The sequence below is a fragment of the Rhinolophus hipposideros genome, assembly GCF_964194185.1.
Source record: "Rhinolophus hipposideros genome assembly, chromosome: 12".
NCBI classification, from domain to species: domain Eukaryota; kingdom Metazoa; phylum Chordata; class Mammalia; order Chiroptera; family Rhinolophidae; genus Rhinolophus; species Rhinolophus hipposideros.
Genome location: NC_138058.1, coordinates 27,090,633 through 27,110,572, shown reverse-complemented (window position 1 = coordinate 27,110,572; position 19,940 = coordinate 27,090,633). Strand labels below are relative to the sequence as shown.

The 19,940-nt window shown below is 38.6% G+C and overlaps 1 protein-coding gene across 4 annotated transcripts in view; it reads right to left on the bottom strand.

Moving 5' to 3' along the window:
• The window catches only part of LOC308505618 (uncharacterized protein C2orf42), a 28,405-nt gene extending 10,551 nt beyond the window's left edge, over window positions 1–17,854 (bottom strand). Inside the window, exons 1-8 of one of the 4 annotated variants that reach the window (XM_081068191.1) lie at window positions 17,786–17,836; window positions 11,997–12,299; window positions 9,625–9,901; window positions 8,400–9,235; window positions 6,494–6,604; window positions 4,457–4,561; window positions 2,691–2,795; window positions 90–197 (exon numbers count right to left, since the gene is read on the bottom strand). In XM_081068191.1, the coding sequence (XP_080924317.1) occupies window positions 90–197; window positions 2,691–2,795; window positions 4,457–4,561; window positions 6,494–6,604; window positions 8,400–9,222 (1,252 nt within the window). In that variant the 5' untranslated portion in view covers window positions 9,223–9,235; window positions 9,625–9,901; window positions 11,997–12,299; window positions 17,786–17,836. Of the gene's footprint in view, window positions 1–89; window positions 198–2,690; window positions 2,796–4,456; window positions 4,562–6,493; window positions 6,605–8,399; window positions 9,236–9,624; window positions 9,902–11,996; window positions 12,300–17,552 lie in introns of all 4 variants that reach the window. The other 3 variants (XM_081068189.1, XM_081068192.1, XM_081068190.1) reach the window with 3 other exon arrangements.
• Window positions 17,855–19,940: the final 2,086 nt, after the last annotated feature.

The following is a 19,940-nucleotide window of genomic DNA, read 5'->3' as shown; positions in this document are numbered from 1 at the left end:
TAATCCTGAAAATTCCACACAAAATTTCCAAGCCTAATTCTCTAAGATCAAGACATCTGTCGCTATTGCTGATGAGAAAAATCCCATACCTGTGGTGGAGTTGGGAAGCCGTTTTTTTGTACTTCCTATCGATATTCTCTGTTGCAGGGCATCAAAAAAGGACTGAGGAATGTGGAACACCAGAGGCTCGGGTTTGCCTTTAGGAAATAAGAAGAAACTCTTTTAAAGAAACTCAGTGGACTTTCTGATGTGTCGGGGCAGGTGGAAGAAATGGAACTGAGGGACAGTAGAGACTAAAATTACAACTGAGATGGCTTTCATACAGAGGCAAAAGGGACGCTTTGATTGACCTTCAGGAGTCAAGCACTGTCATCAGCCCTGCTCTTTTTTTAAAGCCCTACTCTTGATCCCTTGAGATCATAAAAAGTATAGCAGATCCTTGTTATTCACCAAGGATAACTTTTCAAATCCTCAATTTTGTAAACATCAACAGAACACAGAATTTTCCCTTGAAAGGTTATATGAAATGACATGAGAACAATGAGGCTGAGTTGAGACGGAAAACTTGATTCACTCCCCCTTACTCTCCCCGGGCACTTGCCGTCTGCATTTGGGTCTAAGTGAAGTAACTGCACGCTCTTCTCTCAGATGGTCAGGACCCTGAATACCAGAGACCGGCAAAATTTGGACACTATTTATCCAATAAACATCAGTCTTTCTCTCTGAATGTGATCTCAAGCCAGGCAAAATGTTTGAAAATACTTAACAAACCTCTTAAAGAAACTTATAAGGCACTAGGTGAACAAAAAGTCAATAGAAAGTGTTCAGGGGAGGGGTGGAAAGAGTTCTGAGTCATCCTTAAAAACTCTGCAGAAGGGACTACCTAGCCCAGCAGAGGGAAGACATCCAGAATCACATGGATAAACATACAACTTAAAGAATGTCTCTTAAAGACTTTTAAAGACAGTTCAGATATCTTTTTGAAACACAGTTGAAGCCAAGAAAAATTAAAATGGAAGGTTTTCTAGAATTCCACAGAGAGACATTACCTTCTTTCAATTGATTTTACCTTACTTTATTGAATGTAGAATGTCAATAACAAAATTGTCACTGCTTTTGAGGCGCTAAAATATTAATATCTGGGTAGTTTACAGAAGTCACTACGCAAAGGAATTCTAAAAATCTTTCATCTTGAAACTAGATTATGGGATACATTGAGACCATTATAGCTCTAAAAGAAGGACTAACTCCCCAGAACTCAGCTGATGGGATGCCAGAGCTTAGGTTACAAATTAATCTTGAAAAGCCCTCATAAAAGAGACCCGCAGTCCAGCAGAGAGCTGATGGTGACTGGGACACAGGTGACGGTATGGTGATGGGGATAGGGGATGGTGTAGGAACAGGACTGTCAAGGACAACAGGGCAAAGCTTACCTTATTGTCAATGTTCTATTTTCTATTTTGGGAGGCGGGTTAGTAGGTATTCATTATATTATTTCAAACAATAAATATAAAATTTTTAAAGAAAAGAAAAACATAGAATCTCTTTCTTTTAAAGAAAAGAAAAACATTTAATCTCCCTTAGCTTATTTTATTTTTCTAAAACGTAAGTTTTGAAGTTTTATTTATTCTGAATTCATACAAATAAAACTAAGCATACATTTTAAGGCCTCCATTCTTGTCCCTTTTCTCACCATGAAGTTGTAACTGTTCTAATCCTTCAAAACTTTTTTTTACTGAATGTCGTCGTCAAGCTATTATTCAGTGTGGGGTACTTTATTTTTTAAGTGATATTCATAAATTGCACCATATTCAGCAAAGAATATCAAAATGACATAAGGTCTATAAACATGCCATGAGGAGTGTTTGAAGACCTAAGATGTATCACTTGAAAAAGGGGAGACCTGTCCCCGCGGCAGGGCAATGGGTGTGTGTGCAGTGGCAGGGACTGTTACTTGGACACAGGAACCGACCTATTCCATGTGGCTAGAGTACAGAACTAGACCAACAGGAAGAATTCGAAGCAAACATGTCCATTTAGCATAAGGAAGACCTTTCTCACGGCCATCACCGTCCAACGATGGTATGATCTACCTCAAAAAGCGGTGAGCTCCTCATCACTGGACAAAGCCTGGAAAACCATCCATCAAGGATGCTTTTCAGGCGATGGGCAAGGACTGGCTGAACGGTCCACTTCTGAAATTGCTGAGGTTCCATGAGGCTATCACAATCACACCCAAACCCAGCCTGTGTTCTCCAATTTTCCTTAGCATGTCTATGTAATACTATAACTATTTCAGTCTCAGATGTTTACATTTTCTCTAAACATTCTCCCTCCTTGCTTCGATTTTAAGTTTGAGAGAATGATTTTCTAAGGCTTTGGTATCTCCCTCCACACAGACACAGACACACACACACACACACACACACACACACACCACGACCAAAGCTATCTACCTTTATTTATTATTTGCTGCGTTTTTCCTCTTCCATCTCTAAATTCATTTTGCTGATCCTGCATTTAAATTATGTAATTATTCCTTTCTTTCACTTAGATTTCTATTTTTTTGTGGCCCAAGACACTCTGTGGAGTCAAGCCTAGTTACTTGTTCTATCAAAGCAGAACTACCGCACAATTACTTTAATTTCTCCTATTATCAGCAACAGCCCTGTTGGGTGACCAATACTTACCATCAAACTGATAGTGCATGGTTTGATGGATGCGTTCTGTGACACTGGCCAGCCAGTCTTGGAAGGATAAGGTCACTTGTGCCTCATCTAACAGCTGACCACAGGCTGACAAAAAAAACAACTTTTTAATAACTTTTACCTGTTCTTACAGAATAAACAGTTGAAGTTTGAAAAAGCTAAGGAGTTTGTACAGATAAAAAAAGAGCAAGAAGCTAAAATTCAAAGAAATTAACTGAAATGGGAGATTCTAGGATTTTTTTTTTTTTAAGAATCCATTTAGAAAAAAAGAAATTAAAAGCTCTGAGATACTAAAAAGCTCGAGATTAGTAACCACAGAAAGTTTGCAGCCTTTCAACACTAATGTGTAATGGCTGCTACAATGTGTAAGGAGTGTTAAAAAAGGTTGATCCCCAAATGTCCAAGCTTAATTTTTCTCAGTAGAAAAGTAATATATGTTTTGTTCAAATTAAGTCATTCTGTTTCATAAATTCAGCCTGATAGTCATGCTATTGCTTTTAGGTGTGTTTTCAAACTTCACAAACTTTGGAGAACAGACTATATGAGGTATGATCAAATAACACGGTGAATGTTTAAATTAAAAAAAATGTATTACAGTAAACACATTGCCATTAATCCCCCTCAGAATAACTCCCTCTCACTTCAAACACACTTATCCCATTGTTTTTGCCACTTTCTGAAGCAGTTCTGGAAGTCCTCTTTCGTGAGCGTCTTTAGTTGCTCTGTCATGGCTGCCTCAATGTCCTGAATCATTTTGACTTTGGGGAAGAGCCAGAAGTTGCACAGTGCCAGATCTGGTGAATAAGGTGGATGGGGACACACCATAATGTTTTTATTTGATGGAAAATGCCATATACCAGAAGTGATGTGTGACACAGAGCCTTTCTGTTGTGATCACAAACTATGGTGAATGCTGCTGCCTTTCCATTCAATGGAAAGGCCGGGATCTTCAATACAGCATTCAGCGCGTCAAACCTTAGTAACAGTGTGTGACAAATTTCAACCTGTTCAGTGCAGTCAGTTAGTTGGGTGTGAGCTACGGTTGAGAGGTCAATACTCTGTGTTACAAATTGCTTATGGCATATGGCAATTTCTGTCAAATAAAAACATTATGGTGTGTCCTCATCCACCTATTCACCGGATCTGCCACCGTGTGACTTCTGGTTCTTCCCCAAAGTCAAAATGATTCAGGACATCGAGGCAGCCATGACAGCTTAACTAAACACTCTCAGGAAGAGGACTTCCAAAACTGCCTCAGAAAGTGGCAAGAACGATGGGATAAGGGGTAGTATTATCGAAGGGAGGGGTAGTATTTTGAGGGGGATTAATGGCAAGGTGTCTTTTACTGTAATTTAAAAAAATTTAAACATTTACCATAGTTTTTGATCATACCTCATATTTGTCTTTCTCAACAAATATTTATCACTGAATAATTATAAAACATGTTCCTTCTTCAACTTTAAGTCTCCATACCAACCGCACATGGGTAATAAAAGGAAAAAACCGTACAAAATACCTGCTGTCAAAACACGTAATTTTTGTTGCATTTGTTATTTAAAAGACACAGTTTGGTTTTGAGCATGATTTAACACCAACTGGACAGGACAGACGTTAACCTCAGGGCCTACTAGTGTTTATCTTAGCGCTCCCTGGGGGACAATATGCAACGTTTCTTTGGATTTATCGCTTTTAGCTTCTTTCGGATGATATTTCACCTCTTTAACCTATTCCGGGGCAGGGAAACTTACCTTGCCTTTTTAATGAAGAAGCAACCACAGGCTTTTTCAGGCCAGTTTTCCTTAGATTACTGCTCACTGCATCTTGAGGCAACAGTGAACTATTCGTCTGTGCACCTAAACCACAAATCATTAGTTTTTAATAACATGTCTACAGAATATAATACGATTTGGTATTAATTTCTGAAGAGTCTAAAACATATAAAAAGTCTTTGCTCCAGTTTCTAGAAGGAGTTAGCATTAGCCTTCATACATAACATTTTAAGTTTCTGAAGCTCTCTATAGGATATTGCGGGAGAACCAGAATTAAAAGGAAAACATTCACCCACTGCTCCCACCTCTCAAACAATCACTATTAATTTTCTGGAGAACTATCTTCCATTTTTTCTATGAATAGATTGTTTTTGCTGGTTTTGTGATTTTTAAGTAGCTGTGATTTACAAGGACTGCCAGAGTTAGCCAAAGTTTTTTAAAAATTTCAAACAAATGAATACTTTTTTAGCATAAGTATGTTCCAAATATTGCATGGAAGATACTTATACTAAATAAATATTCATTGTTTATCTGAAAGTCAAGTTTGAGCATTCTGTAGTTCATCTGGCTACCTGAGTGTAATAAACATTTCTCCAAGTTGTTTCTAGTTTTTCAATATTATAAGTGACCATAAAATGAGCACCTCTGGACAAAATGCTGTTCCTGTACCAAGGATTATTTCCTTAAAAAAGATTATTTAGAAATGGACTACTGTGTCAAAGGGTAGGAACTTTATTTTTTGAATTTCAAGTTTTCCTGGAAAAGACTAATACATAAACATTTAAAAACACCCTATGTTGCATTGCTGCCAGAATCACCTCTTACAAACACAAAAATGATGACGTCACTTTGTTTCTCTACCTCTTTCCAATTTCCCAGCTCCAAAGCTCCTGTGTATGACCACCTGATTCAGCCCCAGTAACCTCCCTATGGGTAGGAACATTTTGAAGGCTCTTAACAGATACTGCAAACTACTTTTACAAATGATTATGGCAATTTATACTACACCAGCCATGTCGGAGAGCACGCATTTCACCCTTGCCTGTGGTCTCATCATTTAAAAAAATCTTTGCTAATTTGGTAGCAAAAAGCATCTTAGTTTAATTTTGTATTTCTAAAACATTTACATTTCTCTGTTCACTAGTGAGTTTGGCCCACATCTGTGGACCAGGTAATATTTTCTTTTTGTTGAGAGTCTGGGTCTTTTGACACTTATCTACTAAGGTACTTCAGCATTTTCATATTGATTTAGATGAGTCCTTAACTGACACTGGTATTATTTGAATAAAATGTGTATATATATATATATATATATATATATCTTACATATATTTTTTTTTATATATATGTTATATATATATAGTTACCATATGCTGAAAATGCAAGTAACAATCTATATTCCTAAATTAGTGTAGAAAATATAATTAACCATTGTCACAAGTTCTTTAAAACACTCTATGGATGAAAACCTTATAACACTGTCCTATAGCAGGTTAAGGTGTACCCTGTTTCCCCGAAAATAAGACCTAGCCGGACAATCAGCTGTAATGTGTATTTTGGAGCAAAAATAAATATAAGACCCAGTATTACATTATATATTATTTATGTTATGTTATGTTGTGTTGTGATGTGATGTGATATGATGTTAAAGAGCCGGTTTTATAGTAAAATAAGACCGGGTCTTATATTAATTTTTGCTCCAAAAGATGCATTAGAGTTGATTGTCTGGCTAGGTCTTAATTTCAGGGAAACACGGTAAGACTAGTGTGAATATTTAAGGGATGAACAAATATATTCAGTAATAAGAGTGGAGTTTGGTTGGATCTTCTATTTGGCCAGTAAAACCAACTCTTAGCTTGACTGAACAAAGAATCATCAGTAGAGTGTAAAACTTTGTCAGGGAAAAGAAAACAACATAACAACTATTTCTTGTAACTGATGAGATTCAGTGAAACACATAAAACACAGTAAAAGAATCTCTAAAAATAATGTGAAACAAACCAAACAGCTTCTCACCAGATATTTCATCCTTTTTCCTCTTCTTTGCCTTAGAGGCAGTAGACTCACAAGTTGATACTGTTGATTCTGAATGGCAACCCAACTGAGGCACAATAATCTCTTTAAGACCTAAAATATAACAGATTTCTGAATTATTAATACTATCTATGCATGGGCTCCTATGTAGAGAAAAATTAATTTATAAAAATCCAAATCCTCAAACAATAGAGTAATTACCTGTATTAAAATATGTTCCTTTGAAATGCAAATTAAAACCACAATGAGATACCTCACACCTGTTAGGTCTATTATCAATAAGAAATAAGTGTTGGAGAGGTTGTCAAGAAAAAGGAATCCTCATACACTGCTGGTGGGAATGTAAAGTGGAAAAGCCAGTATAGAAAACAGTATGTACGTGCCTCAAAAAATTAAGACTAGAGCTACTATATGACCTAGCAATCCCTTTTCTGGGTATCTACCGGAAAAATTTGAAAACATTTATTCGTAAAGATATATGTACCCCTATGTTCATTACAGCATTATTCATGGTAGCAAAGACATATAAACAATGTAAGAGTCTTTTAATGAATGATTGCATAAAGAAGATGTGGTACATATATTCAATGGAATACCACTCAGTCATATGAAAAATTGAAATACTGCCACTTGCAAGAACATGGATGGATTTTGAGAGCATCATGCTAAGCGAAATAAGTCAGATGTAAAAGGACAAAAGCAGGACCGGCCCGGTGGTGCAGGCGGTTAGAGCTCCGTGTTCCTAACTCCGAAGGCTGCGGGTTCGATTCCCACATGGGCCAGTGGGCTCTCAACAAAAAAAAAAGAAAAAAAAAAAGGACAAGAGCCATATGGTTTCACTGATACTGTTTCCCCGAAACTAAGACCTAGCAGTGATATCTTTTGGAGCAAAAATTAATGTAAGACCTCGTCTTACATTATAGTAAAATAAGACCTGGTCTTACATTAATTTTTGCTCCAAAAGACGCATTAGAGCTGATGGTCCAGCTAGGTCTTAGTTTCGGGGAAACACAGTATGTGGAATATAAAATAGAAAGCAACAAATGAACAAATAAAACAAACTCAGACACAGACAACAATTTGAAAGTTACCAGAAAGGAAGGGGGGTGGTGGGAAGATGAAGAGGGTAAAAGGGAGTCAAATATATGGTGACAGAGAGAGACCAGACTACAGGTAGTGAGCAGACAATGCAATATACACATGATGTATTATAGAATTGTACACTTGAAACTTATGTTATTAACAAGTGTCACCCCAATAAATTTAATTTAAAAAGTGAGACTGTGGACCTGTTAAAAAAAGTTTCTTTAAAGAACAGCCCAAAACATGTTTTTATTCATAGAACATTAACTTGATAGGAGGTGCTACAGAGAAATATAAAACTAAAAAGTTGGGAGCTGCTGCCGACTAAAGTTACTAAGAGATGAAAATAAAAAGTGTCTACAAAATAAAAACACGTTAACAACAAAAGACTTGATGTAGAAACTTTTAAAGGTCTTCTTTTCAGCAAGGTGTGTGTTTTCCCCATCTTCAGAGATAAGAAACAAGCAAACAAGCCAAAATAAGAGAGAATATTTTTGTTCTTTGTTTTTATTAACATAGGGAAGAGTAAAATAAAAAAATCAAAGCAAAGCTAGCTATGCCCGATTCACTGTCTCAATGAAAGTGTCTGATTCTCTTGATCATTAATTTCAACCAACCAACCAATCAACCAACCAACCAACCAACCTTTATGCAAGTGCTGACTGGGATTAAAAGAAGGAATGCTTTTCATTTGAATTATCTAGCAATTGCTTCTGAAGGTGTCTAGTATAATCTCCAAATGCCATCAGTGGAATTCTTTCATTGCCATTTTAGAAAAACAGAGTGTGTCAACCATACCACCTACCGCTGGAATCAAAATTTAGGAAGTCTGAGAATTCCTGAGCCAATGTCTCGTCACTGGCAAAAGCACAGATACAAGCAAAGAAATGAATGCATCTCTGGGCTGCCTCATCCTTGGAGGCATTCGATTTGTGCGATTTCAGAGTCTGGCAGGAGCAGAAGAAACGGCGCTCAGGCAAGTTTTTGGCACTGATTTTCTGCACAAAGGACGTATGCAAATACCCCAAACTATGCTTCTGGCTTGCCTTGCATTTCACCACCAAAATGTTTTTAGTAATTCTCTGTACAAGGGGACCTGTGGGTTCTGTGGCCAACTGCCAGATGGTTTGCTTGGTTTCTGGGGAGGCCTGCATTGCATTCAGAACCGAGCTCTTCAAAGTCAGAGGGGTGGCCTCGGCCTGGCAGTTCACTGCCAGCTTGATGTGCTGGCACTGGTTTTCCACAACGCCCTGGGTGGCAGCTTTCAGGCATGAGGGGACATAACACCGTCCAGAGCTCAGCTGAGTGAAGATCGTTCCATCTGCTGTGTGGATGGTCGTCTCTGAAACACCTAGCTCCACAAAGCATCGGTAATCTGGGCCCCGGTCTCTTTGCCGCACTGAGTAGACCTGCAGATCGGAGCCTGTTATGATTTTGACAGCTTCAACACTAGGCTGTTTCCGTGCACCATAACGGAATATGGTTCCACACGTCTTGTTCTTACAGCTCAATCCCCGGGTTCCATTGTATGTGCCGCATCGGGGACATTTTCTGATTCCCCTCAATGTGGCCTTTCCCAAATCAGATAAGAAAGCTGGGACTTTAGTCCTTAGAGAGTTTGGTTCCATTTTTCACAGGCCCCTGGAAAAGGCAATAAGCCCATCAGCATGAGTACACACACACACACACACACACACACACAGTTAAAATCACTTTTGATTTTTAGTACACAGTGAAATGTAAAGAAGCTATCCACTATTTTCAAACTGTACCCTCAAACAGAACATCAATTTAAATCCTCAAACAAAATAAAAGTGAAGGAAACATTGCCTTTCGTATCTCTATATATTTTAAAATATCCTAATGGAACAACTAAAGCATTTCTCTAGGTTCAATCCTGTTCTACACAACCCTAAATCAGTTAACCTAATCTTTACATGCACAATGTTTAACTTGAGTGAGGACTGGAGAATGGGAAAGATGAGTCCTTTCCCTTCCACCATTCCTCACAGAACCCAGCCCAGTCCTACCTGTATCAGCTACGAGAGCATCCGGGAAACAGTGTAACCTAAATTCGTAAGACCTAAAAGGTGTTTCATTAGTTTGTGATGATCACAGAGGACAGGCGAAGACATAATCATTTACAGAGTGATTGTTACTGCTTAACCCAAAGTCTTCTGAATTTTGAACTCCATGATATAATAATGCAGACATTCTGCATCCTCCTTCTTGGCCAGCCAATGGCAAAGCATCTGCCTTTCACAGTCAAAGAAGATTCCCAACGCCCTACGTGGAGATGTTGGCAGTCTATAAATAAAACAAGAAAACATATTAAAGTTATACAATGACAGAATGATTCTTTCCTCTCAGAATAGGAATGTAAGTCTTTCACAAATATTTGAGAAATATTTCACAGAAACTGGCATAGGAAGGGTTGTTTTGTTCACACAGGGAATTGTCAAGAGCACCTAGAGCCATGGTATATAATTGGTCAAACACTCATCCTTCCTAATAGTAATGAATAATATTTTTAGAGAGCTTTATGCTTTTCCAAGTGCTTTCTCATTATTATTTCATTTGAACCTCACAATATTATAATAGTATCTTTTTAAAAAAATTATGAGTACCGTTGTTTTTTTAAACTTTTATTTCTTTTTAAGTGTGTTTTTCCAGGACCCATCAGCTCCAAGTCAAGTAGTTGTTTCAATCTAGTTGTGGAGGGCGCAACTTACAGTGGCCCATGTGGAGATCGAACTGGCAACCTTGTTGTTAAGAGCACCTTGCTCTAACCCACCGAGCTAACCGGCTGCCCCTATAATAGTATCTTATTTGAGCCAAGCAGCCATCGTTTTTCAGATGAAAATTAAAAAGTAATTTGCCTGAGGTAACCCAGCAAATTTAGCAATGTGGTTTCTACTAACCCAATGTTTGCTGAGAAGAGTGTGAACCTCTGCTTTTGATTTCCCACCAGTATTATGAAAAATTTCAAACATAAATAGAATCATACAGTAAACCTCCATATACTCACCCACTTTCTACAATTAACATTTTACTATATTTGCTTTAATACATATCTATTTATCCTTCTCCAGCCATCAATCCCTCTTACACTTTGATGCATTTCAAAGTTGCAGACAGTTCAGCATGCATATTATGAACATACAAAGTTCAATATTTTTAAAGCTTTTTAAAAAAGTAATCTGTTTGTGATTTTGAAATAGGTTGCTGGCATTACTTTCTCCCCTTGACTCCAAGGGATGGTCTTGATAAAATATTTTCCCTCCACATCTTCTATAGTCCAGTGATTAAAAAACAGAAAAGTACAAAAGAAAAGTCTAAGAATACCCACCTTTTCATTGGTGCTATGAACTAATCCTCCAACTATAATATTTGCTGAGTATCTACTGAGTAAATAAATCTTTGTGAAATATGATCTATAGCAAGGTTTCTCTATCTTGGCACTATTGATATTTAGGGCTGTGTAATTCATGGTTGTATTTTAGAATACAGTCTGACCATTGTTTCTAGTTTTCTTAAAAATTTATTTGGGTACAGGATAAGATTTTATTGGGAGAAAAAGGTACTACTTCTAAAAATGTTTGAAAAATACATCAGTGATTTTAAACGTGAACAAGGGGAGGGGATCCAAATAATTTTAATCGATACACTAATTTACTAATTTTTAAATTATACAATGTAAAAGGAAAGTTAAGGGCAAAAATGGTCATTAAAAATATCTTATTCATCCTGTCTCATTTTCTATACTCAGATAAATTCCAGGCAGATAAGTACAAAAGGTGGAACTGTTAAGAGAGTAGAATTAAAAATGGGGGAGGGGAGCAGCCCCATGGCTTAGTTGGTTAGAGTACAAGCTCTTAACAAGGTTGCCAGTTCAATTCCCACATGGGATGGTGGGCTGCGCCCCCTGCAACTAAGATTGAAAACCACAACTGGACTTGGAACAGAGCTGGGCCCTCCACAACTGGATTGAAAGACAACGACTTGGAGTGGATGGGCCCTGGAAAAACACACTTCCCCAATTAAAAACAAAAGGGTTGGGGAATTTAAAAACATATTTTTTAAGGATATTAGAATGAGGATGGCCTAAATGACACAAAACCCAGAATCCATAAAATACTGATTAATTTTTTTCCTGACTGTACCAGTGTTCAATAAAATTTTCTCTTTACTGAGGTATACTTTTACATACCATAAAAACTCACCCATTTTAAGTGTACAATTCAATGATATTTATTAAATGTACAGAGTTAGACCCCCATCACTACAATTCAGTTTTAGAATACTTCCATCACCCCCCAAAAGAGCTCTCTTGCTGTTTGCAGTCAATCACCATCCTACCCCCAGGCAATCACTAATCTGCTGTTTATCTCTATAGATTTACCTTTTCTGGACATTTCATTTAGATGGAATCATACTGTAGGCAGTCCTTTGTGTCTGGCTTCTTTCACTCAACATAATGTTTTCAAGGTTCAACTACATTGTAGCATGTATCTGTACTTCATTCCTTTATATTGCTGACTAGTATTCCATATTCCATGATATGGATGTATCATTTTGTTTATCCATTCACCAGCTGACAGATGTTTGGATTGTTTCCAAGTTTGGGCTAGTATGAACACTGCTGCTAACATTAAAATGCAGGTCTTTGTGTAGACAATTGTCTTCCTTTTTCATGGGCAGATACCTAGAAGTGGAATCACTGGGTCATATGGCAAGTTTCTGTTTAATTCTTTAAAAAACTGCCAGACTGGCTGTACCATCTCACATTCACACCAGCAACATAAGAGTGTTTCTGTCTCTCCGCTTCCTGGGTAACACGTTATTGTCTTCTTGATTATAGCCATTTGATTAGAGTGGGTGTGAAGTGATATCTCATTACGGTTTTAACTCGCATTTCTCTAATGAATAATAATGTTGAACAATATTTCACAAGCTTACTTAGTCATGTGTTTATTTCTTTGGGGAAATAGGTATTCAAATATTTTATTCATTTTAAAATTAAAACTGGTGATATTTATTATATAAAAACAAAAATTTTCTGCACGGAGGGGCCAGCCCAGTGGCTCAGGAGGTTGGAGCTCTGTGCTCCTAATGCCAAAGGCTGCCGATTTGATTTCCACATGGGCCAGTGGACTCTCAACCACAAGGTTGCCGGTTCAATTCCTCGACTCCCACAAGGGATGGTGGGCTGCGCCCCCTGCAACTAACAACGGCAACTGTACCTGGAGCTGAGCTGCGCCCTCCACCACTAAGATTGAAAGAACAACTTGACTTGGAAAAAGTCCTAGAAGTACACACTGTTCCCCAATAAAGTCCTGTTCTCCTTCCCCAATAAAATCTTTAAAAAATATGTATTTTTTTCTGCATGGAAATAAGTACCATAGCTAAGTCCAAAGACGAAAACAAACTGAGCAACACAAGCACTTCAAGACTTATACATGAAAACTACAAAACATCATGGAAAGAAATTGAAGACCTAAAAAACGAAAGACATCTCATGTTCACAGATCAGAAGACTTAATATTGTTAAGATGGCACTACTCTCCCAATTGATCTACATATAAAATGTAATCCCTATCAAAATCCCAGGTGCCTTTTTTTTTTTTTAAAGATTTTATTGGGGAAGGGGAACAGGACTTTATTGGGGAACAGTGTGTACTTCCAGGACTTTTTTCCCCCAAGTCAAGTTGTTGTCCTTTCATTCTTCGGTCCAGTTGCCGTTGCCAGCTGCAGGGGGCACAGCCCACCATCCCTTGTGGGAGTCGAACCAGCAGCCTTTGGAGTTAGGAGCATGGAGCTCTAACCACCTGAGCCACTGGGCCGGCCCCGTTTTTAAAAAAACAAAAAAAAATTAACAGGATGATCCTAAAATTCATATGGAAATGCAAGGGACCTGGAAAAGCCAGAACAATCTTGAGAAAGATGAACAAAGTAGGACTCATACTTTCTGATTTCAAAACTTACTCTAAAGCAAATCAGGACAATGTGGACAGAAAAGGATAAATACTGTATGATATCACTTTTGTGTAGAATCGAAAAAAGCTGAACTCACAGAAACAGAGAATGGCATGGTGCTTGCCAACGGCTGAGGGTGGGTGGTTGGTGGTGGGAGAAGTGGGGAGATGTTAGTAAAAAACTTCCAGTTATAAGATGAATAAGTTCTAGGGATCTAATGCACAACATAGTGATTATAGTTAATAATACTGTATTATACACTTGAAAGTTGCTGAGAGTAGATCTTAAATATTCTCATCACACAAAAAGAAATGGCAATTATGTGACATGATGGAGGTGTTAGCTAAAGCTATGGTAGTAATCATTTAGCAACATATAAGAATATCAAATCAACACAATGTACACCTTAAACTTATACAGTATTATACATCAATTATATCTCAATAAAGCTGAGGGAAAAAGATAATGTGGCACCGGCATAAAGATAGACATACAGCTCAATGAACAGAACTGAGAGTTCAGAAATAACCCCTCATATTTATGATCACTTGATTTTCCATAGGGATGCCAAGATCATTTAATGGAGAAAGAATTGTCCTATTAACAAATGGTGCTGGGACAGTTGGGTATACACTGCAAAAGAATGAAGTTGGACCTTCACCTCACAGTATACAAAAATTAACTCAAATGGATCAGAGACATAAATGTTAAGAGATAAAACTATAAAATTCTTAGAAGAATACAGGAGCAAATCTCATGACCTTAGATTAGGCAATGGTCTCTTAGATTAGGCAATGGTCTCTTAGACACCAAAAGCACATGTAGAAAAGAAAAAAATAGAAAAATTAAAAAAAGCATTTGTGTTCAAAGCACACCATTAAGAAAGTGAAAAGACAATCCACACAGTGGGAGAAAATATTTGCAAGTCATGTATATGAGAAGGGACTTGTATCCAGAATATATAAAGAAGTCTTATAATCAAGTCAACAATAAAAAGACAAATAACCCAATTTAAAAATGGACAAAGAAAAAAAACCAAAAGACAAAAACAAACAAATAAATAAATAAAAATGGGCAAAGGATCTGAATGGATATTTCTCCAAAGATATACAAATAGTTGATAAGCACATGAAAAGATGTTCGATATCAAGTCATTAGGTAAATGCAAATCAAACCCACAATGAGATGCCTCTTCACAAGCACAAAGACGACTAACAAAGACAGATAATAACAAGTGTTGACATGAATACAGAAAAATTAGGATGCTCATCTGTTGTTGATGGTATTGTAAAATGGCACAGGCACTTTGGAAAACTGGTGGTTCCTCAAAATGTTAAAGAGAGTTACCATACAATTTCCAAGAGAATTGACACATACAAAAATTTGTACATGAATGTTCATAGTATTATTCATAAAAGTCAGAAAGTAGAATTAATCCAAATGTCTATGAACTGATGAATGGATAAACAAAATATGGTATATCCATACAATGGAATATTATTTGGCCATAGAAGACAATAAAGTTCTGATACATGGTACAACGTGGATAAATGAACCTTGAAATATTATGCTAAGAGAAGCCGGACACAAAAAGCCACACATTGTACGATTCCATTTAAATGTAATATCCAGAATAGGCAAATGCATAGAGACAGAAAGTAGATTAGTGGTTGTCAGGGGCTGGAGGTAAAGGGGGAATTGGGAGTGACTGCTAATGAGTATGAGGTTACTTTTTGGGGTGATGAAAGGTTATACTACTCTGAATATACTAAAATCGCTGAATTATAACACTTTAAAAGGGTGAATTTTATGTTATGTGAATTACATTCAATAAAGCTGTCATTAAAAATAGAAGAGGGATGGCCAGATAGCTCAGTTGGTTAAGAGTGTGAGTTCTGAAAACAGGGTTGCTGGTTGGAGTCGCACATGGGCCAGTGAGGCACCCTCTACAACTAGATTGAAGACCGCAAGCTGCCACTGAGCCTCTGGAGGGGCGGCTGGATGGCTCAGTTGGTTAGAGCTCGAGCTCTCAACAACAAGGTTGCCATCAATTCCTGCTTGGGATGGTGGGCTGCGCCCCCTGCAACTAAAGATTGAAAAAACAGTGCCTGGACTTGGAGCTGAGCTCCGCCCTCCACAACTAGATTGAAGGACAACGACTTGGAGCTGATGGACCCTGGAGAAACACACTGTTCCCCAATAAAAAAAATAAATCAATCAAACAAATTAGAAAAGGGCCAGCATGGTGGCTCAGGCGATTGGAGCTCTATGTTCCTAACACCGAAGGCTGCTGGTTCAATTGCCACATGGGCCAGTGGGCTGTCAACCACAAGGTTGCCGGTTCGACTCCTCGACTCCCACAAAGGATGGTGGGCAGCGCCCCCAGCAACTAAGATTGAACAGGGCACCTTGACCTGAGCTGCCACTGAGCTCCCGGATGGCTCAGTTGGTTGCATCACAGGCTCTCAACCACAAGGTTGCCAGCTCGACTCCCACAAGGGATGGTGGGCTGTGCCTTCTGCAACTAACAACAGGTACTGGACCTGGAGCTGAGTTGTGCCCTCCACAACTAAGATTGAAAGGACAACTTGACTTGGAAACACCAATAAAGTCCTGTTCCCCTTCCCCAATAAAAAAAAAATATTTTTTTATTTAAAAAAAAATTTACAATGCAAATGACAAAGAGCTGGTTTCCTAAGAGTTTTTATAAATCAGTAATAATAATAATAAAGCCCACTAGGAAAAATGAGCAAAGGGCATGAAAAGACAGCTTATGAAAAAGAAAAAAGAAAAATTATTTTAAACATCCAAAATTCAACCTTACAATAAGAGGTAAATTAAAACACAATATTTATGTGGAAAAATAGGCACTGTACATTGCACGTGGGCATGTAAAGTGCAGCATCCCTCTTTAAAGGGATGTAAATAAATGTAAAATATACATTTTGAGTTAGCAATTCCACTTTTAAGATGTCATGAGTTATGTTCTCACATGTACACAAATTATGTACATGGATACTCCACCCAGGGTTACCCACACTTGCACAGGACTAGAAGCAGTCTAAGAGCTGGCTAAATTATGGTGTAACCATACAATCTGCCAATACAAAACCACTAAAAAGAATCAGACAGGTCTATATGTATTGCTAAGGAACAAGTATCTAGATACCCCGTGGAGTGAAAAAAGATGAAGTACTTCACGTAGGATACTCTTAATTTTAAAAAACACGGGGACATACGTGCACACCCATATACACAGAATAATCTCTATTGTCTCAGAAGTGACTTGGGAAATAGAAAGTGGGAGACTTACATTTTATTGTTTTGTAATATTTGAATTTTAAACATGTACTAGTCACTAGATTCCATGTTGAATGCATATACAAACAAGTAACACAACTTGCGCAGAACCTGTATTTGAATCCTGCCTGTAAAAGGGGGTCCTGAGCACGACGGTGTCAAGGGACGGGAGCTGGAAGAGCTGACCTGTGAATGCTCCCTGGACGGAGTGGGTTTTCATGGAGCTACTACTCGGCTGAAGAGCTATAACGTTTGGCGGATGCTGTGAAGCAGTCAGCAGAGAACATAATGTACTAACGTTCACTGAGTACAAGTATTTTCTCATGCATTGCACACCGTGATCAGACAGAGGTACTACTTTATTTTACTCATCTTTAGAGATGAAGAAATGGCCTTAGTGCGAGTAATGATTTGGTGAATGTCTCACAGCCAGCTCCCGATCATCTAACGTGAGTTTGGAATCTGCAGGATTCCTTGTCAAACCACAAGTAAGGAAGGGGGAGGCCTAGGAGCCAGAACGCTCGGATCCTGGTCCAGGGTGCGTCCATTAGCTCTACGCGGTCGCACACGGCAGAGTCCGCAGGGGAAAAGCGGAAATACGTGTGGGGAACGGGACTGCGGTACGCGCATCTCCGGCCTGGCTTCCGGGACCCAGCCCGCCCCCAGACACACCACACGGGACCTGCTTCCCGGCATCCTCCCCGCGCGACGGCTCACTTCCGGTCCTAAGTAGGCCCAAGCAGAAGCATCACCTGGCAGACAGCCCGCTCCATGGAAACGCTCTCCGTCGGGATTCCCGGCTCTACACCCTTGTCCCACCACCAACCCCGCCTTCTGTCAACTCGTCCTCCTTACCTGCCATGCGACCCCCCCCACCCCGCGGCCCCAGGGCCCCACGCTGATGACCGCCCTCACCTCCTCTCTCTTCGCCTGCTGCAGTCTTTTACAAACGCGGCCAAACTATTCGCTGTAACGACAGTCGTTATTGGTCAGGGCCGCCCACGCGCGGTGAGTGCCCGCCCACCTCGGCTCGCGTTGTCTGATGGGAGTTGTAGTTTCGTACTTCCAGAGGCTGCTGAGAATTGCAGCGGAATCTGGCAGAAATCTGCGGTTACCTGGTAGCTGTAACGCTCAGGTTCTTCACTGGGGCTGAAGTGCTTCTGGTCAACCCTGCTGAAGGCACTGACACAGCTCTAGGGCTGGTCATGACTGTTTCAAGCCCGAAAGCCCTATTTTTGAGTATAGTTCCGTTGGTAATTGATGCAAAAATCGCCTTATATTTTCTACACAATTAGCAAATATCGGCCGCGACTTAGCGTTTTGTCAAAGGAGGTCTTCTCCACCAAAGTATGCGCTGTTTCTATCACTTCTGTGTTTGTATCGTTATCTTTTTCTCCCTTAACTACACTCTGGTATATTATTCTAATGTTTTCCCTTATAATGAATTGAAATCGGCTTCCTGTATGTGCTAGTTCTGGTCCTTGGAATTACACAGAATAAATCTAAATGCTCATTGTTCATGACTGAAGATAACGCCTGAATGCAATGTGTTAAAGGTGAAGCCTGTGTGTGTTGGAGATTTCCTGCACCTTTGGCCCTGGTCATGCTACTGACTAGTGGTGGTGCTGTAGGTACGGTTGCTTGGGAAAATGGTCCTTTCCAGGACTAAGGTTTATATTGTTTCTTAAACTGGAAGTAGGAGGAAAAGGGCACACTTCTTCCAGATTTTTCAAATTTTGTCTTTACATTTCAATTACAAGTTTTTAAAATGATCATCAGCATATCCTGGATCATCCGAGTGATGACACAGTACACCTTCTTTTCCTATTCTCTGAACATCATTATTTCAACCTTGAGGTAGATTTTTGTTGTGATGCCTGGGTCAAGCTATTAATTCACAGTGAGCCTCCTGGCATCAAGATGTTTTGTAATAGTATGATTATTATCTACTTCAAGGAAATGTAAACGTTAGAGGAGTAATGTTTTAAAAGTTTCAACTATGTGGCAAACCAGGATATGAAAAATAATATCAGTGACTACTTATCAAGCACGTAGCAATATTGCATGCTGTGTGCTGAATGAAGGCTTTCCATCTTTATCCATTTTAGCCTCATAACAACCAGCATTTCTATGAACCCTCCCCCCAAAAGATAGTACATATTTTCTGACTATAAAGAAATTTTAAAAAAGAAATTAAGTTAGAAATCAATAACAAAAAAGTGGGAATTCCAAAACACATACGAGTAATTTATGGTATGTTAATTTTCAGTATGTTAATATTTTTTACCCAGCCACTTTTCTGAATTCTCTCATTGTTTTTATAGTTTTTTCTAATTGTCATAGGTTCAGAATATTAATATTTATAATAGTGGAAATCTTGTCTTCCTGACGTGAAGGAGAATGTTTCTAGGATTTTCCTATTTGCACAAGGCTTGCTTTTATGCTAATTATAGTTAGAAGGAAGATGTCTATATTCAAAAAGGTTTTCAACTACCTTTTATCACTTTCAAATGCTACATTTTTTCTGCAACTTGCTTTTTTCACTTAATATACCGTGCGCATATTTTTTTTCTTTCTTTTTTCCGTGCTCATATTTCTAAGTCAGTACACATTGTTGTACCTCATTCTGGTCAATGACTGCAAAGTATGCCATTGCACAGTTCTGTTAATATAGGCTAGATGCCATTAGTGACAACCCTCAAATCTATGTGGCTTAAAACGACATGCCTCATTGTTTAGAGTCAACAACTTAAATCAGCTGGACTCTGTCCTTCATTATCTTCCTCACTCCAGCACCCAGGCTGGCAGAATACTCACTACCTGGAAACACTCTTGGCAACTAAGGCAAAGATATACCGGCTCTTAGAGCTTCTGTCCAGAAATATCCCATATTACTTTCACTCATTTGTTTTTTAAACAAATCAAATCGTGTGGTCATGCCTCAGTTTAACCGTCTGGAGAAATAATATCTTCCCACAATGAATAGTGTAACTTAATGGATGGATAACCTGTCCCAATTGTATGAGACACTCAGATTTCTATGAATCAGACTCCCAACAGATGCCATCAT